This window comes from Durio zibethinus, chromosome 1 (assembly GCF_047325235.1).
Source record: "Durio zibethinus cultivar Kanyao isolate XHJ-2024 chromosome 1, ASM4732523v1, whole genome shotgun sequence".
Classification (NCBI taxonomy): domain Eukaryota; kingdom Viridiplantae; phylum Streptophyta; class Magnoliopsida; order Malvales; family Malvaceae; genus Durio; species Durio zibethinus.
The window spans coordinates 33,853,451-33,879,777 of NC_143162.1; the positions used below are offsets into that span (position 1 = coordinate 33,853,451).

Below are 26,327 nucleotides of genomic sequence, written 5' to 3' on the forward strand. Positions count from 1 at the left end.
GTATAAATTTCAAAAAAATAAATTTTATAATAAAATTTTACTTTATAATTTAATCATTAGTTCATCTAACTACTATGCAAAGCAATGTTTTACATTGTTATAATGAAATTAGCAAGAAACCACAAATAAATATCTAAATAATTAAGAATTATAAACCACAAATAAATATATAAATAATTAAAAATTATGAAAATTAGTAAAATAAATTTATTATATTTTAATCATCTAGTCAATATTTTATGCATCAAGTGAATACCAAATAATTAAAACCATTTATTCACAAAAGAACCCCGCACATGTCAAAACTTATTTCAAACCTCGATTAACCCAAAAGATATTGCCTCTTAACTTAATATATATATATATATATATATATATATATAATTGTCTTTAGCTATTTGATATTGTAGATGGTTGATTGACAAAATAAAAAAAAAAAACAAAATATGATCTATATAAATTTAATATATCAACTTCAAATATTAAAAACAAAAATCGAAAATATTTATTTCAAAATACTTAGATATACAAAACAATCCATTGTTATAATGACTTTTAATAAAGTTATGATAGAACTCAAACTTAAATTATATGAGTTTTATTAAGATTATATATAAAATATTCCATGGCATTTGATTTTATTTATAATATAAGTTACTTATATTAAATTTTTAACAGTTTAAAATTTTAAATGTATTTGATAAACTCATATTAAAAATTAATTGATAAAAAATTTTAAATAAAAAATTGAATAATTAGAAAATTAAATAACACGTACATTTAAATGAGTTATAGGCTTAAATTGTTAATGCATAAGGCATTAATAAGACCAATAAGCATAATATAAAGCTATTTTATGGTTAATTTTGATGGGCATTAAAGTTGATTTCAGTAATATTAAAAATTATAATAAAAATAAAATTAATTATTATAATAATGAGATTGAATATTGTAATAGTGAGATTAAAATTAATTCTGAGATATGTCATTGGATATAAAAATAACTATGACAGGAAAGTGAAAAGAAAAAATAAATATTAAATATATTAGAATAAAAATTATATTAACAAATATTTTAAATTATTTAGTATTGATAAAAGTAATTAGAATTTTATTTAATTTATTAATTTATTATATAATAAATAAATCTTATTTATTATAATAAATTAATAAATTAATTTTATAATTTTAAATAAAAATAAAAAACTTAAAGTATAATAATATTTTTGTTTTTGTAATATAAAATGAATGATGAAAAAGGAAAAAAAAAAGTCCTATGTGTTTTTACAATTTGAACTAAATCTTTCTGTGAAAAAAAAAAAAAAAAAAACAGATAAACGTACTGTAGTTTTGACATCCAAACGAATATTACACATCAATGAACATAAATTTTATTAGCGACGACAACTCATTGAAGGTACAGTTGAAATCAAACGAAACCTTGATCTTTATAAAAGATGCATAGTAAGTGCCAACCATCTTATTTTCTCGAGGAAAAGTCAATGCATGGCTCAACATCCAAATTTGGTCGATAGCAGTTTATTATAGGTTTAGAATTGGCAAGAACTTTTATTGAATCATAGTCCCTTTATGAGCATTGCTACTTTGAAAGAAAAAAAAAATTAAGCAAAACTTACTTCGACATCATTGTCACAAATATCCAAACTAATGAAAGTTCGTCCTTAATTATTTATTTATTCATTCTTTGTTAATGAATAACTAAAGAATATTGTATTAGGATTATTGTTTGATTGATCTTTTTATGGTTTCGTTTGTTTGTTCGTAAGATTTTATCAACCGTTATTTTTTGTTTTAATTTCAGAGTATGTTGGCCAATATTGGATATTTATAAAGAAATAAATATAATTAATTCAGTCAAGATAACTAATTTTTTAATTAATAAAAATGTATTAAATAAATAAAAGTATATTTATTAAAAAATATATGGAAATTTTTTTTAGCCATATACATGTCGACAAGTCCTTCAACATTTTTGCTTTCACAAAAGGCTTTGATATTTGATAAATTGAATCAATTAAGTAAAAAATTTAAGTATTGAATTTATAATATAAAAGTTATTTGGTATGTCACTTAAAATTAAATGTTAAGTAAAATTTTTATTCATCTTTTTATAAAAATGAGATATAATTTTATAATTATTTGTAATTAGTGAAAGTTAAAAAAAATGTAAAAGAAAGAATACGAAATTAATATATTTTGCCCAAGAAAAAAAAAAACAAATAGAAATGCTAATTATACTCCATACAGAAGTGGCCAACCATTTAGAACACCGACTGAAATTAAGTAGGTGTGTTTGGATGTACTTGTATTTTTAGTGAGATGTAATTAAATTTAAATAATAATTTTAATGAATTTTATTTTATATAAATTTTTTATTAAATTTTTAATTATAATTAAAATAATAATAATTTTTATTTATACTTTTATCAAAATTAACTTTATCACTCTAAACGGACATGTTAAAAATTCTTACCCGCAAAACTGTGCGAATCTTTTTTAACGTCTTAAAAAAAAATTTTGTCCACCCAAATCCAAAATGCGACGGATTCTCCAATGTCCAAAAACAAGCTTTCTCAACTTACAATGGTCCATCCACATTCCAAATACATAGGTCAAAACAAGGAAAGGAATATTCCAAGGGCATCCCTGTAAATATGATCACAATCCAACACCAACCAATCAACGTGTGAACCAAATAGAAAAAGACGAAAAGAACCTCCCCAGCTCAACTCCAGCACAATTTCAGTTCATCAGTTCTTCAAAAATTATCAAAACCCCTCACTGGCCTAAACAAAGATCCCTCTCCATTTCTTTTTCCCCATCGTCATCATCGACTCGCTTTCACTTGTCTTTGTTTCTTCAATGGCTTCTCTCTCAGGCCTCTGCTCCTCTTCCCCTTCTTTGAAGCCTAAGCATAACCGAATCGCCAAACTCAGTCCTTTGCTTCGCAATGACTCACTCGCATTCTCGACTCGCTCTAACTCCAACTCTAAACCCCTCGCGACTTACTCCGTCGCTCGCGAAATATCCGCAGATTTGTCCAAAACGAACAACGTCGGCGTTTTGAAGAAGGCCAAGCAAGGGGGACTTGAGAAAGATCCTAAAGTGCTGTGGAGGAGATACGTTGACTGGTTATACCAGCACAAGGAACTCGGGTTGTACCTCGATGTTAGTAGGATCGGGTTCTCGGATGAGTTTGTTTCGGAAATGGAGCCCCGATTTGAAACCGCTTTTAAAGCTATGGAGGGATTGGAAAAAGGCGCCATCGCCAATCCCGATGAAGGACGGATGGTTGGCCATTATTGGTTGAGAAACGCGAAACTCGCGCCAAATTCCTTTTTGCGAGTGCAGATTGAGAACGCTCTCGACGCTGTTTGCAAGTTCGCTGATGACGTCATCAGCGGTAAGGTTAGTTTGGCGGTTCTGTTATAACTCGCTGTAACAAACTAATTGATCATCCGTGTTCAGGTGGAATTAATTTACTAATCAATTTGTTTAATCACTTGTTAAACTGCAGATTAAACCTCCGTCTTCTCCAGAGGGTCGTTTTACTCAAATACTCTCAGTTGGGATTGGAGGTTCTGCTCTGGGCCCACAGTTCGTTGCGGAAGCATTGGCTCCTGATAATCCTCCTCTAAAGGTATCTGATCAATCATAATTTTATGCTCTTTGGATTTTACTTTCTCTTTTTTAAAAGAACAATTTGATCGAAATTTATGTTAATAGGTTCTATTAAAGTAGTAGTTTTATTGATTTGATTTGTGTATTACATTTGTTTATTTGAATTTCGAAATGAGCTTCGAGGGTTTAGTCTGCTCACAGCAATTGAGCTCCTTAATAGTGTTTATTTGTTAAAGCAATGCTTTAACTTCAGTTTTGGGTAGCCTCTTAACTTAATGATTTAAAGTCTTTAACTAATGGTTTTTTTGGAATAAACTGTTAAGATTTTGTTCTTTTAATTTGCAGATAAGATTTATTGATAATACAGATCCTGCTGGAATCGATCATCAGATTGCACAGCTTGGTTCCGAGCTGGCTTCTACACTTGTAATTGTGATTTCAAAGGTCTGCATCAAGTCATACTTGATGTCTGTATACCATATTTTGTTCTTCTTTGCTTCTCTGTTTTATAGATTATGTATGACATATGTTGTGAATATATCTAATAAGAACTTATCAACTCAGAGTGGAGGTACCCCTGAAACCAGAAATGGTCTGTTGGAAGTGCAGAAAGCCTTCCGTGAAGCTGGTCTGGATTTTGCGAAACAGGTTTTGATCTCAGGTTCTTGTTTCTGCTTTTATTTGTTTTCCCCTACTTCAGAGTATGATTTCAAAATTTTTGAGTATTTAATTCAAGGTGGTTTTTGTCATTGGAAGATATCAAAAGGCTTCATAACTAGAGGTAGGTGTAGATATACTTTCATGGCATTTGGAAGTATTCTTTCACAAAATGCAGAAAACCACATAGGTATACAGACATATGGCTTTTATCATTTTTTTTTTCTGTTGTTTAACTAACCAATATTTGTGCTGCCAACATACTAGAAAGTGTCGTACAACTACATCTATGATCCTTTTTTTTTTTTTAATTGGTCTTAATGTTATATAGAAGAAAAGGTCTTATTGTGTTTAGTGGGCTTGTTGAATTTTATGGAGTTATTAGATGGCAGCATGATTTTTTAAACCACACTCCCCATTTGAAACTATACTTAGTTCACTCTGTATGATCCTTGCATAGAGACTTCACTTGGTACTTAATCTACTATTGCATTTAGATGAGTATTTTATATTCTTGCATGGTTCTCCTGTACTCTGGAAACAGATTTCACCATTAATTTGATTCTCAATTCGTATATGTTGCTTACGCATGCTTTTATGCAGGGTGTTGCCATAACACAAGAAAATTCTTTATTGGACAACACAGCGAGGATTGAGGGTTGGGTAGCCAGATTCCCTATGTTTGATTGGGTTGGCGGCAGGACATCTGAAATGTCTGCAGTTGGTCTACTTCCAGCAGCACTTCAGGCAAGTAGTCCATGGATTTAATATTGAATGCATTATCAGTTCACTTTTGACAGTTCTTTCTAAGTGATTATTACTGCAGGGAATTGATATAAGAGAAATGCTTGTTGGTGCATCCATGATGGACGAGGCCACTAGGAGCACCGTGGTAAGTTTCAGACTGATGTCTTAATGGTTGCTTTAACGTACGCTTTAACATATTTTGATGCTTCTTTGAAATGATTGAATAGGATACAGTTGAATGATAATTGCAGTTTTTACCTTGGTGACCTTGGGTTCTTATCTTCATTCCCTTGATGTTGCCCATTTTGGAAACTTTGTTTATGGTTGGCAGTTTCCAAGCATTGCCAAAACTTGTTCCTCATATTCTATTTGAAATCCTATTTGCATTTGACTTCCTTTTTTTTTTTTTTTTTTTTTTTTTTGTATCTTGCCTGTATTCCTCCTTTTATTGCAGATAAGATTTCCTGATTGACATACATATTTTTTTCCTCCTTTCCTTCAGCTTAGGAACAATCCTGCCGGATTGCTTGCTTTATGTTGGTATTGGGTATCTGATGGGATTGGATCTAAGGTATTCAATTCTTTAACTATATTGCAGATCTTATGTTCTCAAAATTTTGGATTCTCAAATTAATGGCTTCTCTTCTTGGGTTTCTTCAGGACATGGTTGTCCTTCCTTACAAGGACAGCTTATTACTATGTAGTAGGTATTTGCAGCAGCTGGTTATGGAATCACTTGGCAAGGAGTTTGACCTTGATGGTAACCGGGTATGTGCAACTGTTTAAGATAACTTGTGCCACTTCATTTTAGGATGTATCTTGGAGACTTCTTTTGGTTCACTAGTGGCCACTTTGTACAGAATGTTAAACTGTAGGATCCTTTCCAGCCAATCACTCTCAACACTCCACATGGTGGGTGCATTACTGGATAAAGCATATGAGCTGTTATGAGGACATTTTGTGTTTGGGGAGAAGGAAATATGGTTCCATGGATGATTCATAAGTTAGGAGTATTCCTTTGGTGTTTTAAATAGATTAGTAGTTGTTACATCTTGCCCATTGAAGCTTTTGGCATAATCAGAGGTTTTTTAACATGCTGGTTATATTGAGGTTAAATGTTAGCAATTAAGTGATTGGCTCACTGGTTATATTGCTGAAAGACGAGAGACTTTTTATTTCGTTAACATATCATGAATGCCAAGTAGGAGAAAGGTTCAAGTATGAGGAGCCTTATTGGAGGCATTAGCTTAATTCAGCAAATTCTGTGCTCTAGACCTCCCACAATGCATATAATCTACAATTTGTTAATATCAAAGCATTATTAAATGATCCAGCTTCCAGTTTATTAGTATCAAAGGATTATTAAATGAACCAGCTTCACTGAAACTTGTCAACATGTGTTACTTCGGATCCAAACATCAACTGAGGGTGGAGCATGATACAATTGTATTCTATTTTAATATTTCGGGCTTTGTCTTAAATATTTACTTATTAATAAACATGTTTGACTTGCTTTCTTACATGTTTAGATTTAGTATAAACACAACTTAATTCATCAGGTAAATCAAGGAATTACTGTTTACGGGAATAAAGGAAGCACAGATCAGCATGCGTAAGTTTTCCTTATGCCTTTCTAATTTTTGTTTGATCTTTATTGATGTAAGCAATGCCCTGGCCTGATGGAACTTTCCACATTATCAATTTTTAGCTATATTCAACAACTGAGGGAGGGTGTGCATAATTTCTTTGTGACATTCATTGAAGTGCTACGTGATAGACCCCCTGGTCATGATTGGGAACTTGAACCAGGTGTTACATGCGGTGATTACCTGTTTGGGATGCTACAGGTCTGATAAGTGCCTGTTTTATAAAACAGCAGGATTTTCTGAACATACACATGATAAGGGCTGATTTTTATTTTATTTATTTATTTATTTTTTTGCAATTTATAACCTTGCTTGTGCAGGGAACAAGATCTGCTCTGTATGCAAATAACCGAGAGTCCATCACTGTCACTGTCCAAGAGGTGACACCCAGATCTGTTGGGGCTCTCATAGCACTTTATGAGCGAGCAGTTGGAATTTATGCCTCACTTATCAACATTAATGCTTACCATCAACCTGGTAAGTATATGTTTCATCTGCTATTCAAGAAATTCAATTCTTAAAGTGAACTAAAAAGGATATTCTGTGGTTGGGTCATATCTTGCAACTTAGCTGTTTGATCTAAATGTTCTTTGTTGGGTTAATTAATCTGATTGGTCTTTCTTTCTCTATTTTTTGCATTTAATTTTCATCTTAGGTGTGGAAGCTGGGAAAAAGGCAGCGGGTGAAGTATTAGCTCTACAGAAGCGGGTTTTAGCAGTACTCAATGAGGCCAGGTAGATGTCGGATCCTTGTGGTCAGTTATTTGTGGTGCAATTTATCTGAAAGGACCTAATGTCATTATATATGTCAGATATTTATGTTTCAGGGAAGCAACATACTTAAAACAGTTATTTGCCAAGGTTATTGTCATTTTCTTTAGGCATCCTTTATGGATGAATTATAATGTCTTTATAAGTAAAATTGAAGTAAGTTTTGACTGGAAAATCTTTGTAGATTACAGCAACTAATAATGTCTCTCACTTTCTGGCCTTGTAGCCTATCTTTCTCCGTCTTCTTCCTCTTTGGTTGAAAGGCTTGATGACCTCAATTGCACTTCCCTTTTCATCTCTGTTTTGTTATCGTTTCATTGGGCTAGGGGTAGACTTGGTAATTTGAAATACGACATGGTGACAGGATACGAAAACGATAAAAATAAATGACACGGAGATAACCCAGCTTAAAATTTTAGAAAAATCATAAATAGGTTTAATAAAATAAAAATATTGTATTTTATATTTTCGTGTTGACACGAACTGTGATACTTTGATTTTCTTGTAAAAGATGATACAAATATAATATTTACACGACACGATGACACGAATTGCCAAGTTTAGCTAGGGGTGTTTGTATGTGCATGCATGTTTTGTTTTATTGAGTTGTTTTTATTTTTTGCTGATTACTCTTTTCTGTTTCCCTTTTTTCAGCTGTAAAGAACCTGTCGAACCATTGACACTTGAAGAAGTGGCTGATCGTTGCCATGCTCCTGAAGATGTATGCGCAAATACTGTTCAAGATACTTCTTACGCAATAAAATGCTATGCTAATCGTCTTTGTTTTATGGCTGCAGATTGAAATGATTTACAAAATCATTGAGCACATGGCTGCCAATGACAGAGCTCTAATTGCGGAAGGCAGTTGTGGTTCACCTTATAGCTTAAAGGTTTTCCTCGGGGAATGTAATGTGGATGAATTGTATGCTTGAGTCAATGCAATGAATTTCATGTTTTCAGTTTTTATGCTTGTGCTTTGGGTGGAGAAAAAAAAACTGCAATAAAAATTGGGTTTACCATATATCTCTTTTTTTTTTTCTGGGAACCAGGTACTACCTCTTGTATCAATGTTGAGTTAGAAATAAATTTCCACTGTTTCCTGGTTTGTCATTTGAAGGATAAAGAGCAAAATGTCCAGGATTTGATTCTAGAAGTGCCTTTTATGTGATGTGCAGCGTCTTCACTCTTCCCTTTAAACCATTCATCAGCTTGCTTTTATAGACGGGAATCGTTGCAGCCCTTTGAAGGATCTACACTACCAAGTACCAAAACTATGCTTGCAAATCTTCCAGTTTCAGCCTTTCAGGTGCAGTTGCAGCTAGGCAGTGTCACTATTGAGTTTTAAAACTGTGGTTGAGATATGATATCAAAATTATCGCTATCAACTGCATTGAGAAATTTTAACTCAAATTCAAATTTGAGTAAAAAGAAAAGGGGAGGTTTGTTTTAACCATTAGTTTTTAAAATCACTATTCAATCACAATTTTACAAGACGATGCCAATGGGAGTGTTGATCTTCACATCCCATTATGTTCGGAAGTTGTGGATGATAGCTTCAAATTTCAGATTGGGTCCCAAGGAGTGAAAATTGAAATACAGTCATAAAAAATGGTGATTGTACACCTCACATTGATGAAACTCTGGTTGTTTACGTGTTTGTTTTGCTGTCGGATCAGCTGGCACCCATAGTGAACCATTTTCTCGTTCATCTGACGGGACTATCCCTTCAAATTTTCACGTAATTCATTAAGGCAATTATTTCTGTCCCATTTGTTGTATTTGTAATCCACTTAAATTCTCGCCAATATTTCCCAAATGTAACTTCTGTCTGTTTATCCTTGGTCGCTCAGCGAATGAAACCCAATGCAAGTAAACATCACTTTCCATGTTTGAAATCCTTTCAGGTCGTCCATTTTCCCTTTCTCTTAAAGACAACAGGTTGGTGAGTACCTTCGGTTAGGTAGCGTGGGCAATCTCCATGCTAGAAAGCTGGTTCCCACCTCCCCCCAAACTCTAATCCCTAACACCTTACGCTCTTAAACATGCTTCCTTCCATTTATCACGAAATTAATCGTATTGACGACTATATTTATTAACCCCCAATCTTAAATCATGAATCATTCTTGCATGCTTGGATTATCTCCTTTATAAGGTATTTTTGATAGCATTGTAATCGATTTTTTTAGTGAATTTTTACTTAATTGCACTGTTTATTCAAACATATAAAATTATGTAATTCGTTTTATTTTAAAATAAAATCACAAAAAATTTACACTCTAAAACATAAAGGTTAGAAAACAAAAACAAACTTATCTTATGTCTTGTAACTAAACCTATTTATGATCGACTATAAGAATTTTGAAGCTTGAATTTAAATATAAATATTAAATTATTAAAAAAAATAATTTGCTTTTAAATTAAAAAATTAAAAATTAATACTTTAATGTATTTAAAAAAGTTTTAAACATTTTGATTTTGATAAATCGTACCAAACCTTAAATATGATTTTTAAAAAATTGACCGAAACATTTCAGTATGCATAATTCAAAAATTTTCAAATTAAAGTATATCCGGTTCTCTTATGCTGTCAACATGGAATAATGACCCAACTACTACAGCTAAGATCATCACTATCAATTATCAAATATGGGGCTGTAGTCTAGGCAAATGAAAATTCAAATTAAAAATCACCAATGTCGAAAACAAATCAGAGCCGTTGATCATCTGTGACTTTTGTCTTGGTCCCCTTTTATTACGTCCAAATATTTTAATTGAACACTTAACTAAGGCGACGAGGTTAAAGTCCCATACGGCACAAATAGAGTGAACAGAAAAAGCATGTCCGGTTAGTTGGACCCAGCTAACCATGTGAACCATCCAATAGGCAATTAGAGTAAAAGGAAAAAAAGCGGCTCCACTTAGTACAACGTTCGACTGTTCCTCTTTTGCCACGTCAACTCACCGGTTTCCTTTTCTTTTTTCTCACCCCCACCTCGCTACGTGCGCTTTTTATTCGCACTTTTTTACTATATATTTTGTATTCGGAAGATTTCTGTTTAAAATTTGAAACGCAGTCGTTTTGTACAAAATCTAAACGTAAAATTGAACCGACTTAATAAAATCTTCCATAAACAGAAAAAAAAAACCCAACAAATTTTTGCAGAGAAGCTTTGGATTTCTGTGTTTCTCTCTCTAGCTTTCTGATTCAGAGCTGAAGGAAGCTTTTCAGCGAAGCAAAGCTTTTTTCTTTAGCTTATCAAAGACTACCATATTCTAAGCCGATCTCTTCACCGTACTTTCTCTTTTTCTCTGTCTCTGTCTATGTTTTTTTGTTTATAAACTCAAGCTTTATCAGCTGTGAAACTCTGAACACCATTTCTTATGTAAGTCACTGTCGTTTCACGTCGCACATTGTTGTGCTTGTTCATAAGTTTTCTTCATTCTTTTATGTTTTATTTGACTTTTTTTTAAGTCACTGATTTACTCTTACAACAGACTTTGACAATGTCGGTTTAGGTAAAACTTAAGAGACAGAACAAAGAACATGTTCACTGAAGGACTTGACAACAATGCCCTCAAATGGGTTCGAGAAGTAAGATTTTTTTTATTTTTTTATTTTTTTTGAATTTCTGTTTTCATTTAATTCGAAATTCCTTTTTTTTTTTTTGTTGGTTTATCATTTTACCAGAAGGAACTTCCATATTCAAATTCTAGCTTAAGGCCTCGTATGGATCCAATTACCAACACCCGTTCCGGTGGCCGGAATTTCGGCTTACCACCGCCTGCGAAATTCAGAAGCGGCCACTTGCCGGCGACGGCAATCCCGGTGACTTCTACTACTTTAACCGGTGACGTCGAGGGCGACAGTGCCTCCGCTTCTGAAAATGACGTCACCACTGACTCAGATGAAGATACTGTTTATGGAGGGAGGTATTCTCTTGATTCTTCTCCACAAGATGAAAGAATCCCTGATGGAACTGCCCGTAGATATGGAAACCCGGCCCAAAGGAAGCCGCGATACGCCACTGCTAGTGATTATACATATTCGGATGTTAGTTCGTCGATGGAGACGTTAATGGGAGGGAGAGGAGGGGATTTGGGGGATAGGTTAGCGAGGGGCAATGGGAGATATCCAGTTGGGAGGGATGGTTTTACGGAGGAGGATGAGTCTTCAGATTCGGCTGGTAGCTCTGAGTTTTCGACTACGCAAGTGGGGAGTATTAATGGTAGAATTCCTCGGAATAGGGCATACGCTTCTGAAGGGTATGCTTCCAGTGTGCCTTCTCGGATTAATGCGGTTAATGCAGCTGAAAAGGTTTGTTTTACTTTAAAATTTTGGTTTGAATGGACTTGATTGTTTTTCAGATTGAGACAACAATTATTCAGTTGAATATTGGATAGATTATAAATATTGTAGCATATTTATTATTGCTGGACATAATTGGAGGCAAAGTCTTACATTAATTAATCAGGGTTTAAAAAAAGTAACTTGAATGAAAATATTTGGACATGGTAGGAAAATGAAGTTTAAGGTTGTTGACTTTACAGCAGTTCCAGAGTTTTCTAATGTTTAGTACGACTGAGAGCTTGAGCTTCTTTGGTGGATTGTGTATGCTTGCTGACTTCAGGCATTTAGTACTTCTACATTTGCTAGTCTTGTTACTCTTGTCTTAGCATGTGCATCTAGAACCTTTGATTTAATGAATGCCTTAGGGCAATCCTTCATGATTACTGGTGGGTTTAATAGGTAAAGGGGGATTCTGAACTTTGTTTCAAAATGTATGTGCTTTAGACAATGATTGGGATATCTAGTCCTCAGGTTTTAATTCACTTTGAACATTGTAAACACCATATATATATTATTAATCTATCTTCTGTATTCTTTAGGTTTACTTGATTATGTGGTCCCTTCTATGGTTATTATGAGTTATATCTACTGCTCTTGCTGAGATGGTTCTTTTTGCAGGATTTGAATTCTAGAAAGCTACAGCATGAAAAGTTCTCTGATGATGATATTCCGAGTGCACCACCATTTTCTAGTTCTGTGCAGGAAGTTAAACAAGATACTGAGCACATTCCAACATCTGAAATACAAAGCACCTGGTGTGCAGCTGATTCACATGATCCAAAGACATTCAAGTCTATGTCTGGAGTTAAGCCAGAGCATAATATGGGCAACAAGAAATCTGATGAGTTTGTAAGGTTTGTGCGATGGTTTTATGTAATACTTATTCAATACACTTAATCTGAAAGCACATTAATGTATCCAGCTACTGCATATACAATCTAGTGTACATTAATATAATTCATTCTCTTTGTCCAGAAGTGGTGCTGGTGCAGAAGCTGCCACTGCATCTTCAGGTGTTCATCCAGCTCGCATCCCAACATTTCATGCAAGGTATCTCTGACCAATATGGATTCTTAGATGTTCCCAATGACGGCAAGACCTTTCTTCCTGCAGTTTTTTCTGTTCACTAACTGCTCTAAGTTGTTTATCATATCAAAATCAGTGCTCTTGGACCTTGGCATGCTGTAATTGCCTATGATGCATGCGTTCGACTCTGTCTTCATGCTTGGGCTAGAGGTTGCATGGAAGCTCCAATGTTTCTGGAAAATGAATGTGCTCTTTTACGAGATACATTTGGGTGAGTTTAATCTCTTGCTTTGTTCTAGAAAGGTTACATTCTCTCACCGTAATTTTTTAATATTAAAATGGTCTGTGCTGTTCTAAAGTTGCGTCTTTATTTTCTCATCTTAGTTTTTTATTTTCTTGAAGTTTTTATATGTATGTTTCTGCTTGGTCTTTTTGCTTATGCTTTACTAGTTAATGTCAAAATTTCTAATAATAAAAACTGTTAAGAATTAGAGATAGACATGTCACTTGGCTTCTTGGTTCATTGTCTGGGAGTTTAGATTAAATTATTTTGAAACTGAACTTTGAATGGTAAAAGGCAGTAAATATTACAGAAATCTTAATATCAATAGGATTAATTGCTTTTATTATCAAACTGCCTGGATTTTATTAGTCCCATGATGGTTTTCATAATGTCTGCTACTCCAATCAAATAAAAGGTTTACATGACTACATCAGCCAGCAGCCTCTTAAATTGATGAAAATGCCATCCATATTCTCAGAAGGAAATGACTTAAAGAATCTTAATTTGGTTCCTTAATGATCACAGAGGTTTTGGAATTGTTTTTTATTTGTAAACAAGTTGCTTTATTGTTCCATTCCCTCTTATTTTTGCTCATTTTCCTTAAAAATTTGCTTGTGGTACACAGATTACAACAAGTCCTGTTGCAATCAGAAGAGGAACTAATGGCAAAACGCTCTTCAGAGCTTACCACTGAGGTAGCTCCCCCAAAACCTAAGAAAATTGTTGGCAAGATGAAGGTGCAAGGTAATTTTTCTATCCCAGATTTGACGTTAATTTTTGAGTTGCTTTGCCTTGGCTATCCCTAATATTTTCTCTGCTGGAAGTGCGCAAAGTCAAAACAACCCTGGATCCACCAACTGGCTGTAGTATGTCATCTCTTAGTCTTAGGGCACCAGTAATTAAGCTGGAGACTATACGGTATCACTTCTCCAATTTTCAGTCAACACTCTCTTCAAGGTGGCAAGCTTTTAGAAAGATTCGTGTTGCACCTCGTTTACCTGCAAATGGTTCTTTCTCACGCCAAAGTTTAGCATATGTGCATGCTGGAACTCATTATATAAAACAAGTATCTGGACTGTTGAAAATTGGTGTGACAAGTTTACGCAATAGTTCATCATCATATGAAGTTGGGCAAGGTATGTCTTTCCAAACTCCTTGCTTTCTCATTAGAGGTTACACAAAGTATGATCCTGTTTAACTGGATTTATTTATGTTAGCTGCTAACATGGTCTTTGATGTACTCTTCCTCACTATGCTAAAAACAATAGATTCCCACGTCATATTCTCCAATCATGGAATGCCCTAGTCTCATGTTGTTCAGATATGCGCATTGTGAAAGATATGGTTTTGCATGTGAAATGTAGACTGCTTTAAGGGCATCCCTATTTGTTTAATTGTATGTAACTAAAACATCTGGGTCCTACTTACCTATAGTATTGCTTGGTAATTGTTCCTTTCATTTCTTTCATCTATTTTCTTTTTTATTTACGAATCAGCCAACTTATTCTTTTCTCTTTTATTTTTCCAACATTTTTTCCTCTTTGTCACATATGTCACTAGAAACGTACTCTTGCATGCTAAGACTGAAAAGTTCAACGGAAGAAGACGGCATAAGGTTGCAGCCTGGCTCTGGTGAAACACATGTCTTGTATGTAATTGTTCCCTAATTCTCCTGCTTTCATTTCTAAATTTCTTTAAGACAGTTACTGACAAGATAGGAACTGAAAACTCTTGCAGCTTCCCAGATAGTTTGGGAGATGATCTAATTGTTGAAGTTCAGGACTCCAAGGGGAAGCATTTTGGCCGTGTCCTTGCACAAGTGGCTACTATTGCCGAAGACTCGGTATTGTTTCAAATTATTGACATTAGTTCTACTTCATTTGTAATTTTAGTTGATTTAATAATGCTCACATGAAAGTTTAAAGCAGACTGACAAGCTGCGGTGGTGGTCCATTTATTGTGAGCCAGAACATGAACCTGTGGGCAAGCTCCAGCTCTATATAAATTACTCAACAAGTTCAGATGATAATAGTCATCTCAAGGTGAACTAGTCTTGTTTAGCTTAAATTTTGAAAACTGTAGTTCTTTTTATTAATTAATGACAATAACAAATCTGTAGTTCAGATTCTTAAGAAAGAAAGTTCAGTCCATTTATTTTTCTTTTCAACTTGGTATTGTCACAAGACATTTCTTTGTTTAAGATAAAAAATTGGATTATTCTGAAATAGTTTTATGATATTAATTGCATTATTCTTTCTCGTTCTAGTATGGTTCTGTTGCAGAAACAGTTGCTTATGACCTTGTCTTAGAAGTTGCAATGAAGGTTCAACGTTTCCAACAAAGAAATTTACAGTTACATGGTTCATGGAAATGGCTATTAACAGAGTTTGCCTCGTACTATGGAGTTTCTGATGTCTACACCAAGCTAAGGTAATTGAATCTTTTTGTTTACCTTTTTGTTTAGTGTTGCAATTGATATTCTATAAGACTACTGTTTTGGTCAATGTCTTCAGGTTTGACATCTTTATTGTACTTTTGTGACAGGTATCTTTCCTATGTAATGGATGTGGCGACACCTACTGCTGACTGCCTCACATTGGTGCATGAATTGTTAATGCCTGTTGTTATGAAGGGCCACAGTAAGAGCACATTGAGTCATCAAGAGGTACTATGCTCTTCACTTTTTGTTTATAGTTTATAATATTTTGTTCCTTCCTTTTTAACACAGCTGATTGTTTGCTGCTTCACCAGAATCGAATTTTGGGAGAAACCAAAGATCAAATTGAGCAAATTCTTTCTCTGGTTTTTGAGAACTACAAATCACTTGATGAATCATCATTATCAGGCATTATGGATGTGTTCAAGCCTGCAACAGGGCTTGCAGCACCTGCACTTGAACCTGCTGTCAAGCTTTATACTCTTCTACATGACATATTGTCTCCAGAAGCACAGACAAATCTGTGTCATTATTTCCAGGTTCAGGACTTTAATTTCCTTAATGCTGTACCTATGTTTATACATGCCTTGCCTCCACTTTCTAAACATTAGTATTTACACAGGCTGCCGCAAGAAAGAGATCAAGGAGGCACTTGGCTGAGACTGATGAATTCGTTACCACCAACAATGAACCCAATTTTATGGACCCTGTTGCTATGTCTACTGCTTACCAGAAGATGACATGTCTTTGCATGAACATTAAGAATGAGATATCAACTGATATTGAGATTCACAATCAAAATATACTTCCCAGGTATGTCTTCCCTTTGGTGGTTGTTTGATTTGTTTTAAGCTTGCTCAGAAAGTCAATTTTCATTCATGTGATGGAGCATGGCCAAAAATTTAGCATTAGATGAGATCCATATTTGATTTTAAGGTAAGCATAATGCTGCATTAATTACTTACTATTGTTGGGATAATCCACAATCTTTGAACTGTGATGCAGACAATATGGTCATGGGAATCTTGTGTTATCCTTTGATATGCTTAAAAATGTTTGTGTTTACCATTTTGAATGTAAATTGTTGATATAATATGCCCATTCACTTTGGAGACATCATACCACGTCATACCATCATGCATGTATCAAATTTTCATTAGGCATTAATACAGTTGCTTCCTGTTTTATATGGCTTATAAAACATTAAATTGTCTTCCATCTTTTGCAGTTTTATAGACCTACCAAATCTGTCAGCATCTATATACAGCACAGAGCTTTGCAGCAGATTACGTGCATTCCTTCTGGCATGCCCACCATCTGGCCCTTCACCACCTGTGGCAGAACTTGTTATTGCAACAGCAGATTTCCAGCGAGATCTTGTCAGCTGGAACATAAGGTAGTTCTTTTGGTAACAATTATTTTTGTATTAATTTTCTTTGCACTATTGCAAACTCATTTATTTTTCTTCCAGTCATGTGAAAGGTGGAGTTGATGCAAAGGAATTGTTCCACTTGTACATCATGATATGGATTCAAGATAAGCGGCAATCTCTACTTGAGTCATGTAAATTAGATAAGGTAAATTCTTTAAGCAACAATCTTATTGCCGATAATTAATATTATGGCAGATTCCTACCATTAAACCAAATTTCCTGCTAGCAACTCCATAAATGTACCGGAGCCTAATTAATTTGAGTCAGGAAGAGCATAACTTTGTCACCATGTCTAAGCATGTGATAACTTCTCTTTATTTATTTTTTTAAATGATTAAAACTGAAATCCTCAAATGAAGACAATTCTAAAACGTTTTGTTGTGGAAGCATCTTGCAGATTTTATCAAACTGGTCTTCGAGAAATTTTTTTTATGTAAAGTTGTCTGAAACTTATCTACTTGCAGGTAAAGTGGTCAGGTGTTAGAACACAACATTCTACAACTCCTTTTGTTGATGAAATGTATGATCGACTGAGGGAGACCTTGAGTGACTATGAAGTCATCATCTGCCGCTGGCCTGAATATATTTTTGTGCTCGAAAATGTATGTCATGCACTCCGATTTTCATTTTCTTGTTTGTCCTTATATTCCACCTTATGCATTAACATGCAACATATGTTACCATGTTGGCTTCAAAAAACTAGCTTGTTTCAGAAAAAGAGATATGGTGAGATTTCTAGCTGCTAGTTATTTATGTTTTGCACTAGTGATCTTCCAATTAATCGACATCAAGAATTGTTTAACCAGATTCCTTTAATAAAAAGTTTGAAGTAAACTTCCACCTATGTTTCTATGCCAGGCTATTTCTGATGTTGAGAAAGCAATAGTGGAAGCTCTGGATAAGCAATATGCAGATGTAGTGTCTCCTTTGAAGGAAAATTTGGCACCAAAGAAATTTGGCCTTAAGTACATGCAGAAACTTGCTAAACGATCTGTATGCTCCTATACTGTTCCCGATGAGGTAGCCATGGACTTTTTTAGTTAACAAGAATTTCCCTTGGATTTGCATACTCTTTTGAGTAATTTTGCTCAAGAATTTGATTGCTGCTTTCAGCTGGGCATCATGTTGAATTCTATGAAGAGGATGCTTGATGTTCTACGACCCAAGATAGAGACCCAGTTTAAGTCATGGGGTTCTTGCATCCCTAATGGTGGAAACACAGCTCCTGGGGAGCGTCTTAGTGAGGTCACAGTGATGTTGAGAACCAAGTTTAGAGGGTACCTGCAGGCTGTTGTTGAAAAACTTGCTGAGAATGTGAGTCTTATTTTCTTAAAGGCATAGTGGCTTGTTTCATTTGTCTTGTTTGGTATTTGCAAAAGAAGATAAACTATAGGTTATCATTTTATTGGTACGGCTGACCGGGATATACTGCAGAGTGATATTTCATTGAATGATAAATATGAACTGATTTCGAACACCTCTGAAAACTGAAGAAATAAGCAAAATATCTTAGACTATAACTAAAATTAACTTTGATAGAGATAATTCATTTGTATGGATCTATTCTCTGACTGTTGAGACTGTCTATCCAGTGTATCTTCTTTATGCTGCTGCTTGATGCATTAACAACATAGCTACTTTTATTTTCTGAAGCAGCTATCAGTGTTCCTGTTGGAATTCAATTCCCCTAAAAAGGAAAAAAAAATCACGCAAACACATTGATCTATCATTTTCTTTGCAGATTGTATTAGTCTTCAGTTTTCATTGGAATTTAATTCCCCACCCACCCTTGGCCCCTCTCAGCAAGGAAATAGAAAGCCTCATAATCACCTGTTCATTCACACTCATCTTTCATTCTATATGCAGAGTGTCTAAATCAATGTATATTCTCAAGGGTTCCCATTCAATTCAAACATGCTGATCTGTTATTTTATTTGCTGATTGTATCATTCGGTTTTCAATTTTCATTATTCCATATGCCAACTGTATTAGTCAATTATATATACTTTTTTTCCATTCAATCAATTGAATTTCGAGTGATGTTTTGATTATGCTGTGAAATTGATTTTGTTTTTCTTTTCTTTTTTTTTTCCTTTTCTCCAGACCAAATTACAGAACTCAACAAAATTGAAAAAGATTCTCCAAGATTCTAAAGAAACAGTAGGAGAGTCTGATATAAGAGGCAGAATGCAGCCATTAAAAGAACAGCTGACAAGTTCAATAAATCACCTTCATACTGTTTTTGAGACTCACGTTTTCATTGCAATCTGCCGGTGGTACTGGGATCGGATGGGACAGGTAAGTTATAGGTGAATGATGCTGTAAATGGTTTGAATTTTTGCTATCTAATTTAATAAGTTTGCACATTTTACATGATTTTTTTCTCTCATTGCAGGATGTTCTCAGCTTCTTGGAAAACAGGAAAGAAAATAGATCGTGGTACAAAGGTTCCAGAATTGCTGTATCTGTAAGTAAAAACATAACAATCTTTTGCTTCCTTGCTGAAAATGAGGTCCCAAATTAGTAATTACAATGTTGAACCAATGTTTAACTTACTGAGCTTTGTACCCATTCCAAGCCCTCCATAAAGACTCTTGGGAACCTATTATAAGTTCTTAGAGTGGTTGGACCTGAATGGTATTAAAGGTGTTATTGTAAGTTCCATGCTGAGATACTCGTAGAATATCTCGCAGCTATAGTTTTTTGTCTGTTAACAATTAATTTGGAAGAGACCAGAAGGATGGGGAAGGCTTTTTTCATTTCAGCTAGGGAAGTGTAGCAGTTAGATACGCACATGGTGGTCGTTCTATGCTGATATACTTGATCTTAACCATAATGCACAAACCTCTTCAGGAAGTTACTGCTGTTATTTTATTTATCCAACAGAGGGTGAGGAATCTGGATAGGCCATTATTGACGGTAGCTCAACAGGAAATTACTATCACAACATGAAACTTAGCATCAGTTTAATAACATTGAATTGGTGATGCTGGCAGCATTTTAATGCCAAACATGAAGACTAGGTTACTGTATAAACAAAGGTTACTGTATAAACAATCTAATTACTGAGGCAAGATAGATCGGTTGAAATCTTTCAATATCTGCATGAAATCTAAGAAGGAATCATTCTTCTCTAAAGGCCAATGCAAGGTTTTTTGTAAACATGTCATTATAGGAAAATTTAAGGTATTAAAATCTCAACTAGTTGACCAGATTCTTGGGATATGAAAATTTTGGTGGCTATGGCATTTGTTATTTCATTTCTTGATTTCATCCGTGTTATTCTCAAGACTTCTACTTCAATGCTTGTTGTACTTGCTAGAAGCGACGTCTTTTGTATTTTTGACATTGTACCATGTTATTTAATTTGCAGATACTGGATGATACTTTTGCATCACAGATGCAGCAGCTCGTCGGCAATGCACTCCCAGAAAAGGACCTTGAGCCACCTAGGTCTATCACGGAAGTGCGGTCGATGCTCTGTAAGGATGCTCATAATCACGAGGACAACTCATATTACTACTAGGCACAGTTATTTGGGTAGATATATGAAAGAGCTGGTGGCGCACACACACACACGTTACATCAAAAGCCTTGGAGATAAAAAGTTGCGGCCGAGACGAGATGATCTCCAATGGCCTTTCTGAAAAATAGAGATGACTGAATTTGGTCATCTGCATATGTATATGATTCACTTTTAGGGCAATTAGCCCGTACAATTTTGAAAAGAAGCAAGTGACTCAACTGCTCTTAATTCTCAGGTCTGCACTCATAAATATAAAGAATACTCAGAAAATTTTAACTTAGCCAAGTAAAGAAAATCTGAGAAATTAGTGTCATATTTTGTGAAAAATATTACTTTAAGATGACCTTTTATTAGATTTTATCGAAAAATTAGTTTCTAAATTTATTCTTCGGATTAATTGAAACAAGTATGAATACATAAGTTTTTCTTTATTTACATATTCATCTTCAATGCATTTTACCGATCTAACCTATCATTGTCATTGTGATCTTATTTGGTAAGGGACAAATTCAACAAAATTTTATTCTCGACCATTATTTTGAATGATCTAGCGGAGAAAATTAATATTAGATATCCAAATGGTACCTAAACCACTTTTGTATGCCGGTCACAAGCTGCAAAAGCAAGGAAATTAAAAAGGCCGAGTGAGCCGTCACACTGCTGTTGAATTTGAATTGCAATCAGAAATTCTTCAAGGAATATTTACAAAGATAAGATCAATGGATCTGTAGCACGAAAAAGAATGGTATTCATGTTACACAACCCGTGAAACACCAAGCTGCATTTTGACAGCCAGAAAGCATAGACACAACGGTGAATATTACACTTTGTTCTCTAAGTAGCACAAGAAAATCAGAGAAGCTTTGATATAACATGGCAGGAAGTCCAGAAGGCTTTCGAGGCAGCTCTGAGAAGTAGAGGGTTTTGGTATATCCTGTCGAGAACAAAGAAATGAATGTGTCGTATCAACAAAAAGATATACAGTGAAATCAGATTGACAAAATAGGAAGATGCAGCATAATATAGCCAATGCTGACTCTAGCAGCAAACCGAGGAACCAAGAAACACTGGTTTGTCACGATTAAAATTATAACCTACCCAATTGCAGTTGCTCCCCAGGAAGCCACATTATAAATGACTTTACTTCCATCCCATGCTTTTCGAAGCTTTCCTTTTTTCTTTTTTACAGAGAAGGTCTTGCTCAGTGCTACAAAAGAATTCAAAAGAATGTCAGAATTCCAATGCCAATTTAATGGCCAGAAAAATAGAATCAATTATGGAATAAAAGAAATTTGAGATGGAAAATATAAGTTATTCAGTGAAATGGTATCTTAAAATTTTCGTTAATATTTAGGGAGGAATATAATTGGATAAAAAAAACTGACTAATGAAAGCAACCAAGCTCACCTTCCTGAAGTTGATTTGGGGTCAAATCCTGGAAAAGAAAAAATAATAAGCCTTTAGCATCCAGTGCTGAATAATCCATGATGAAAATGTTTCGACAGTTTTATTCAGTCTGCCAATAAGTAAGACCACAAAAAAACTGAGGTGGCATTTGATATGAGGTGATCTCTTCAAGATCAAGGGTGATCTAATCACCATGATTAGATTACTGTGTTTGGTTAGTAACTTGTCAATCCTAAGTGGCACTGATCTTAGATCACCAAGAGTAATTAAATCACTTCCTCGTGAGGTGATCTAAATCCCATCCAAAAGGATTGAAAAGTTTTGTCACCCAGGAAGAGTGATCTTCAAAATCATTTTAAGACAAATTTATCCTCAAAGTGGTGCCCACCAAAATATGTTCCTCTCAAATTTTTTAGTTTTTATAAACAAATCTACACTTTTTAATAATTTTATACAAGACAACCCTTAAATGTGAACAAGTTAATAACTTTGAATTATACTCATTAGAACTAGTTCATACCCTACAATTTTCTATAGAACAACAAATTCTCACTTTATAAATTGTTTATTCAATAAAAATTGAAATTGTTACTTTCTTTTAAATAATATTGTTAATAATAAAGTTATTTTCAATGTTTTATACTTCGGTGATCTTTTTTCTCTATGCAATATCAAACACAGTGATTTAAGATCACTAGTGATTTATAATATTACACCAAATGTGGTAATTAGATCACCAAGGTGATTTTAATAGTGATACCAATCGCCTTCACATAAAACAATTCAATTTTCAGGCTTAAGTGTATTATGTGTGAATTGCTCAAAGAGAAAATTGAAGTCCAAAACAATACTAACACCAACAAAGAGCAAGAAATTCACATACCTTAGTCTGTTTAAGCGACAGCAAATATGCAGCCATAAAACATGCAATGCTTTCTACTATATCCTCCTGCCTAACAAGAACATAATCTTCGCAATCTAAATTGACATCTTCATCTTTCCAAAGATCATTTTCATTGACCATGTCCCAAGAACTACCTTCTTCTGGTTCCAAAGAAGAATTTCATTAGCATCCAGGCAACAAAGATCATTTTAAACACAAGAAGAAAGTTCCCTAAATCAACTTCAATATACTGGATAAATATCCTTTTCAATATCTTTGCAATGAGCTGAAATGATATATGCTAACAGTCTAAGGGACCATCTGTGGAAGCATACCAGCAATTTTTTCTGGAACAGGCACCTGAGCACACTCTAGCTTTTCAAGCTTTTCAAGGAAGTCAGAGCATTGAACTCTAGATTTGAGAAGATCATACAACTGCATTTAAAATACAAGGGGCATACACATTAGATATCCAAGTTATTTGGAAATGTTTGATAGGAAAGCAAATGGCAACCTCATCAAGCATTGCAAATTCAGTGAATTTCCTTTCTATCAGGTTGCTAATTCTATAGCATAATCTATGTCAAAAAGCCATTTACATTAAATTAAAAAATATGTTTCACAAATTCGAGGCTTAGAGCATATCAAATCAAGTATAAGGGATCACCATATTTAAGTGGGATTTCAATATTTATTGCCATTAAAAGATGCAGGTCGCCTAGAAATGAGAAATCTATAAAAGTGGAATACAAGATTTATTTTTGATCCATTAAATTTAAAAAACAGGCAACTGCAAAGTGGAATACAGTGAACAACAACAACAAGAACAAACACACTTTTCACATTCCAAAGTGGAATAAAACCATCAGAGGTGAAAAACAATTAATTTCTTTGCTATTCACAACCATCAGCAATTCAACTTCTTGATGAAGAGAAGCTTCCAGTTTTTTCACAAACTTTGGGCTCTGTTTATAAACTTCATTTATCCAATTTGAAATCCTTTTGGATTAGTTCCTGATCTTATATCTTTGAACCCAAATTTCACTTCATGGGATGAATGACATGATGGAAAAGTTTCAATCTCTTCTCTGTATTTCATTCTCACCTATATCTTTTTTCCAGATAAATATATCTAAACATACAATGAAACAAACACAAAAAGAAAGAAGCATTGCAATTGAGATGCCATCAAGGAGACAAAGGCTAAGAGACAAATGGACTCTGAAGCAAAGACCAGAATCAAGACTGAAACAGTTATCATACCATAATCTACAAACTAGCATCAACAATTAAAACCAATACTGGCAAAACTACACACTGTAAGCATGCAGCAGTGAAAGAACGTACTAGATATGCAACTGATGCATCACAAACCAGACAATTATCAAATCAGAACTACAATTTAGCTAGGAGTATATTATAAGTTCAATTGTCTCATTCAAGCTGAGCTCAACTCAGATCCGAATTATTCATCACTCAAAGAAAGAAAAACACAGTCCTCAAATGAACTGCTTAGCTGAGCTGAACCTCTATGAAATTTAAATTTGCAATTTCTTTTCTGAGCATAGAATTCTCCATAACAAGACAATATAAGTTTAAACAAACTAAATCTTCACAAAGAACACAACAAATTCACCAAAATCAAAACCAACTAGTTTTTTACGAGCAAAAAAATGATTATGTAAAATTCTCACGTGGTTTTCCTTCACTTTTCCTCGTTTTTCTTAGCATCCAAACAGAAATCTAAATCCAGAACCAAACCCTAAGAAAAAGAAATAAACAAACCTCATCTGCTTCTTGGTCTGTACGAGAGCTGACTTCCCCTTGAGGATCCACATCATCTTTATCGGCGTCATCATCTTCATCGCCAATTCCACCTTCGTTGTTACTAAGCAATTCGAGAGCTCTCTGGCACTGTACCAGCACAGCTTGCAAAGCCTTCTTCTTAACAAGAACCTGATCTTTCCCTTCCACAACTTTTCCCTTCATCTCCCCAACTCCCATCGCTAACGAGCCGTTGCTCGAACCCTGTACCTCTATCTCCATATCGTCAACCCTAAAACAATCTCAAAATTCCACCTAAGCCCCTCGAATTCAAACCCTAATAAACCAATCAGATTAAATTAAAAAATTTGAAATTCTCGTCCCATAAGGAAATCGAAGGAAGTAAGGTAATTGAATTTTAATTTTTTTCCTTTTAGAATTATTGGTGACGAAGAACGTGTGTTTTTTCCTTTATTGTTATTATTATTATTTTTTTGGTGGTGAAAAAAAAATGAACTAAAAGGGGCGGAGAAGGAGCATATAGCCGCCGTGACAGCTTTGGAGCAGCCGACAAGCTGGATTCTGAGGTCCGTTTTTGGTTTGCGTTTATTTGGGGCTGCGTGCCCGGAGACCACACGGGGGAATTAGAATTTGGTCAATTTAATGAATTAATTAGTTATTAGTTTATATTAAATCTGTCTCTAACTTCAACTAATCTCCGTATTTAATTATTTATGTCTACAATCACGTTTCGTATCGTATTAGTATCTTGATTTGGTGTTATTCCCTCTTCTCTCCCTTGTCCTGTCGTTCTTGGTTCGATGAAAACGAAAATGCTTTTCAAGGTCGTTCAAATGTTTGGTTCAAATTTGACGGAATTTGGCTATAATTAGTTTCTTTTATGACGAGTTTTGATGTTTAAAAGGTATGTTTTTATTTAAATATTGTAAATGGTTGAATTAAATAAAAGATATTGAATCAATTAATACAATTGAAAAATTATAATTCTAAAATTTGATCTTTATAAATAAAAAAATCAAAATTAATTTAAACATACTACATTAAAAAAATAATAATTTATTATTTTTACTCTCTTATTCTCAAATTAAAAGTAAATTTCAAGTTTATGATCAAGGTGAGGTATTATGAAATGAGGAATAAAAAGATTTTTAAAGGATGAGATTTGAGAAAAAGAACGTGGGGATTTTTCATTAAAATTATTGAAATAAATTTTAAAGAATTCGAAAGAAGTTTAAAATGAGATCTAGTTAACATATTTGAAATAATATTAATTTTACTTTTTATATATGCTGTAAAAAAAATACTTTGAGAATCATTAAGAGTAATTATGCATTTGATTTTTTTTTTTAATTTAACATATGATCAAATGTTGATATATCTAATTTTACAAAAAAATGATATCCAATTAAGTGAAATTCAAATATTTCGTTTGTGATTAAAAATATATATTATGAAAAATATTTAATGATTTAATTTAAAAAAAAAATGTTATTGTATGAAATTTTATTATATTTTAAAACTATTCTATTTAACTCAGACGTGCATATCATAATTGTTGATGGCAAAATAAATTAAAGGAATAACATTTACAACAATACAACACACTTTAAAACCACTTGTTTACATTTATTTCCTTATTTTGTATCCACCGCAACTCACGGAATCAACAAATTTTAAGGTCAACTTTTTTCTTGCATTAAAAATGATAAAATAACGAGAAAACTCGTGATAAAATAAG

At 33.8% G+C, this 26,327-nt stretch overlaps 3 protein-coding genes across 9 annotated transcripts; 2 read left to right on the top strand and 1 right to left on the bottom strand.

Moving 5' to 3' along the window:
- Positions 1-2,702: 2,702 nt before the first annotated feature.
- LOC111312440 (glucose-6-phosphate isomerase 1, chloroplastic-like) lies at positions 2,703-8,572 on the top strand. Its single transcript, XM_089766046.1, has 14 exons — positions 2,703-3,429; positions 3,539-3,661; positions 3,988-4,086; positions 4,207-4,290; positions 4,903-5,046; positions 5,126-5,191; positions 5,549-5,617; positions 5,707-5,814; positions 6,606-6,658; positions 6,755-6,893; positions 7,013-7,169; positions 7,348-7,426; positions 8,117-8,183; positions 8,260-8,572. Exons 1-14 carry the CDS (start codon positions 2,884-2,886, stop codon positions 8,392-8,394), a joined length of 1,869 nt encoding a protein of 622 aa, XP_089622172.1. The 5' UTR covers positions 2,703-2,883; the 3' UTR covers positions 8,395-8,572.
- A 2,020-nt stretch (positions 8,573-10,592) lies between these two features.
- Positions 10,593-20,898, top strand: LOC111312441 (uncharacterized). Of its 6 annotated transcripts, none has more exons than XM_022912687.2 (23): positions 10,593-10,845; positions 10,958-11,054; positions 11,151-11,777; positions 12,429-12,664; positions 12,786-12,860; positions 12,973-13,107; positions 13,745-13,863; positions 13,944-14,255; positions 14,680-14,767; positions 14,857-14,962; positions 15,048-15,161; positions 15,386-15,549; positions 15,664-15,784; positions 15,871-16,095; positions 16,179-16,369; positions 16,785-16,952; positions 17,028-17,133; positions 17,453-17,590; positions 17,847-18,008; positions 18,102-18,302; positions 19,092-19,286; positions 19,384-19,455; positions 20,362-20,898. In XM_022912687.2, exons 2-23 carry the CDS (start codon positions 11,007-11,009, stop codon positions 20,512-20,514), a joined length of 3,756 nt encoding a protein of 1,251 aa, XP_022768422.2. In that variant the 5' UTR covers positions 10,593-10,845; positions 10,958-11,006; the 3' UTR covers positions 20,515-20,898. The 6 variants fall into 6 exon arrangements, with proteins under 6 accessions (XP_022768422.2, XP_022768423.2, XP_022768424.2 ...); XM_022912688.2 differs by having other exon boundaries at positions 10,979-11,054; XM_022912689.2 differs by having other exon boundaries at positions 10,593-10,754.
- A 243-nt stretch (positions 20,899-21,141) lies between these two features.
- On the bottom strand, positions 21,142-25,377 carry LOC111312442 (uncharacterized). Of its 2 annotated transcripts, none has more exons than XM_022912693.2 (6): positions 24,590-25,377; positions 23,140-23,239; positions 22,805-22,965; positions 21,922-21,949; positions 21,613-21,721; positions 21,142-21,448 (listed from the first exon to the last, which is right to left on the bottom strand). In XM_022912693.2, exons 1-6 carry the CDS (start codon positions 24,848-24,850, stop codon positions 21,367-21,369), a joined length of 741 nt encoding a protein of 246 aa, XP_022768428.2. In that variant the 5' UTR covers positions 24,851-25,377; the 3' UTR covers positions 21,142-21,366. The 2 variants fall into 2 exon arrangements, with proteins under 2 accessions (XP_022768428.2, XP_022768429.2); XM_022912694.2 differs by having other exon boundaries at positions 22,805-22,962; positions 24,590-25,203.
- Positions 25,378-26,327: the final 950 nt, after the last annotated feature.

What these genes read in the sequence shown, in the direction of transcription:
- LOC111312440 (XM_089766046.1), top strand. Translation starts at nt 2,884, where the DNA reads ATGGCTTCTCTCTCAGGCCTCTGCTCCTCTTCCCCTTCTTTGAAGCCT. An exon ending in TACTTCCAGCAGCACTTCAG is followed by an intron (nt 5,047 to 5,125) that starts GCAAGTAGTCCA and finishes TTATTACTGCAG; the next exon opens with GGAATTGATATAAGAGAAAT. An exon ending in TTGACCTTGATGGTAACCGG is followed by an intron (nt 5,815 to 6,605) that starts GTATGTGCAACT and finishes TTAATTCATCAG; the next exon opens with GTAAATCAAGGAATTACTGT.
- LOC111312441 (XM_022912687.2), top strand. Translation starts at nt 11,007, where the DNA reads ATGTTCACTGAAGGACTTGACAACAATGCCCTCAAATGGGTTCGAGAA. An exon ending in ATCCCAACATTTCATGCAAG is followed by an intron (nt 12,861 to 12,972) that starts GTATCTCTGACC and finishes TATCAAAATCAG; the next exon opens with TGCTCTTGGACCTTGGCATG. An exon ending in GCACATTGAGTCATCAAGAG is followed by an intron (nt 15,785 to 15,870) that starts GTACTATGCTCT and finishes CTGCTTCACCAG; the next exon opens with AATCGAATTTTGGGAGAAAC.
- LOC111312442 (XM_022912693.2), bottom strand. Translation starts at nt 24,850, where the DNA reads ATGGAGATAGAGGTACAGGGTTCGAGCAACGGCTCGTTAGCGATGGGA. An exon ending in TGTCGCTTAAACAGACTAAG is followed by an intron (nt 21,950 to 22,804) that starts GTATGTGAATTT and finishes TTTCTTTTCCAG; the next exon opens with GATTTGACCCCAAATCAACT. An exon ending in CCCAAATCAACTTCAGGAAG is followed by an intron (nt 21,722 to 21,921) that starts GTGAGCTTGGTT and finishes ATTCTTTTGTAG; the next exon opens with CACTGAGCAAGACCTTCTCT.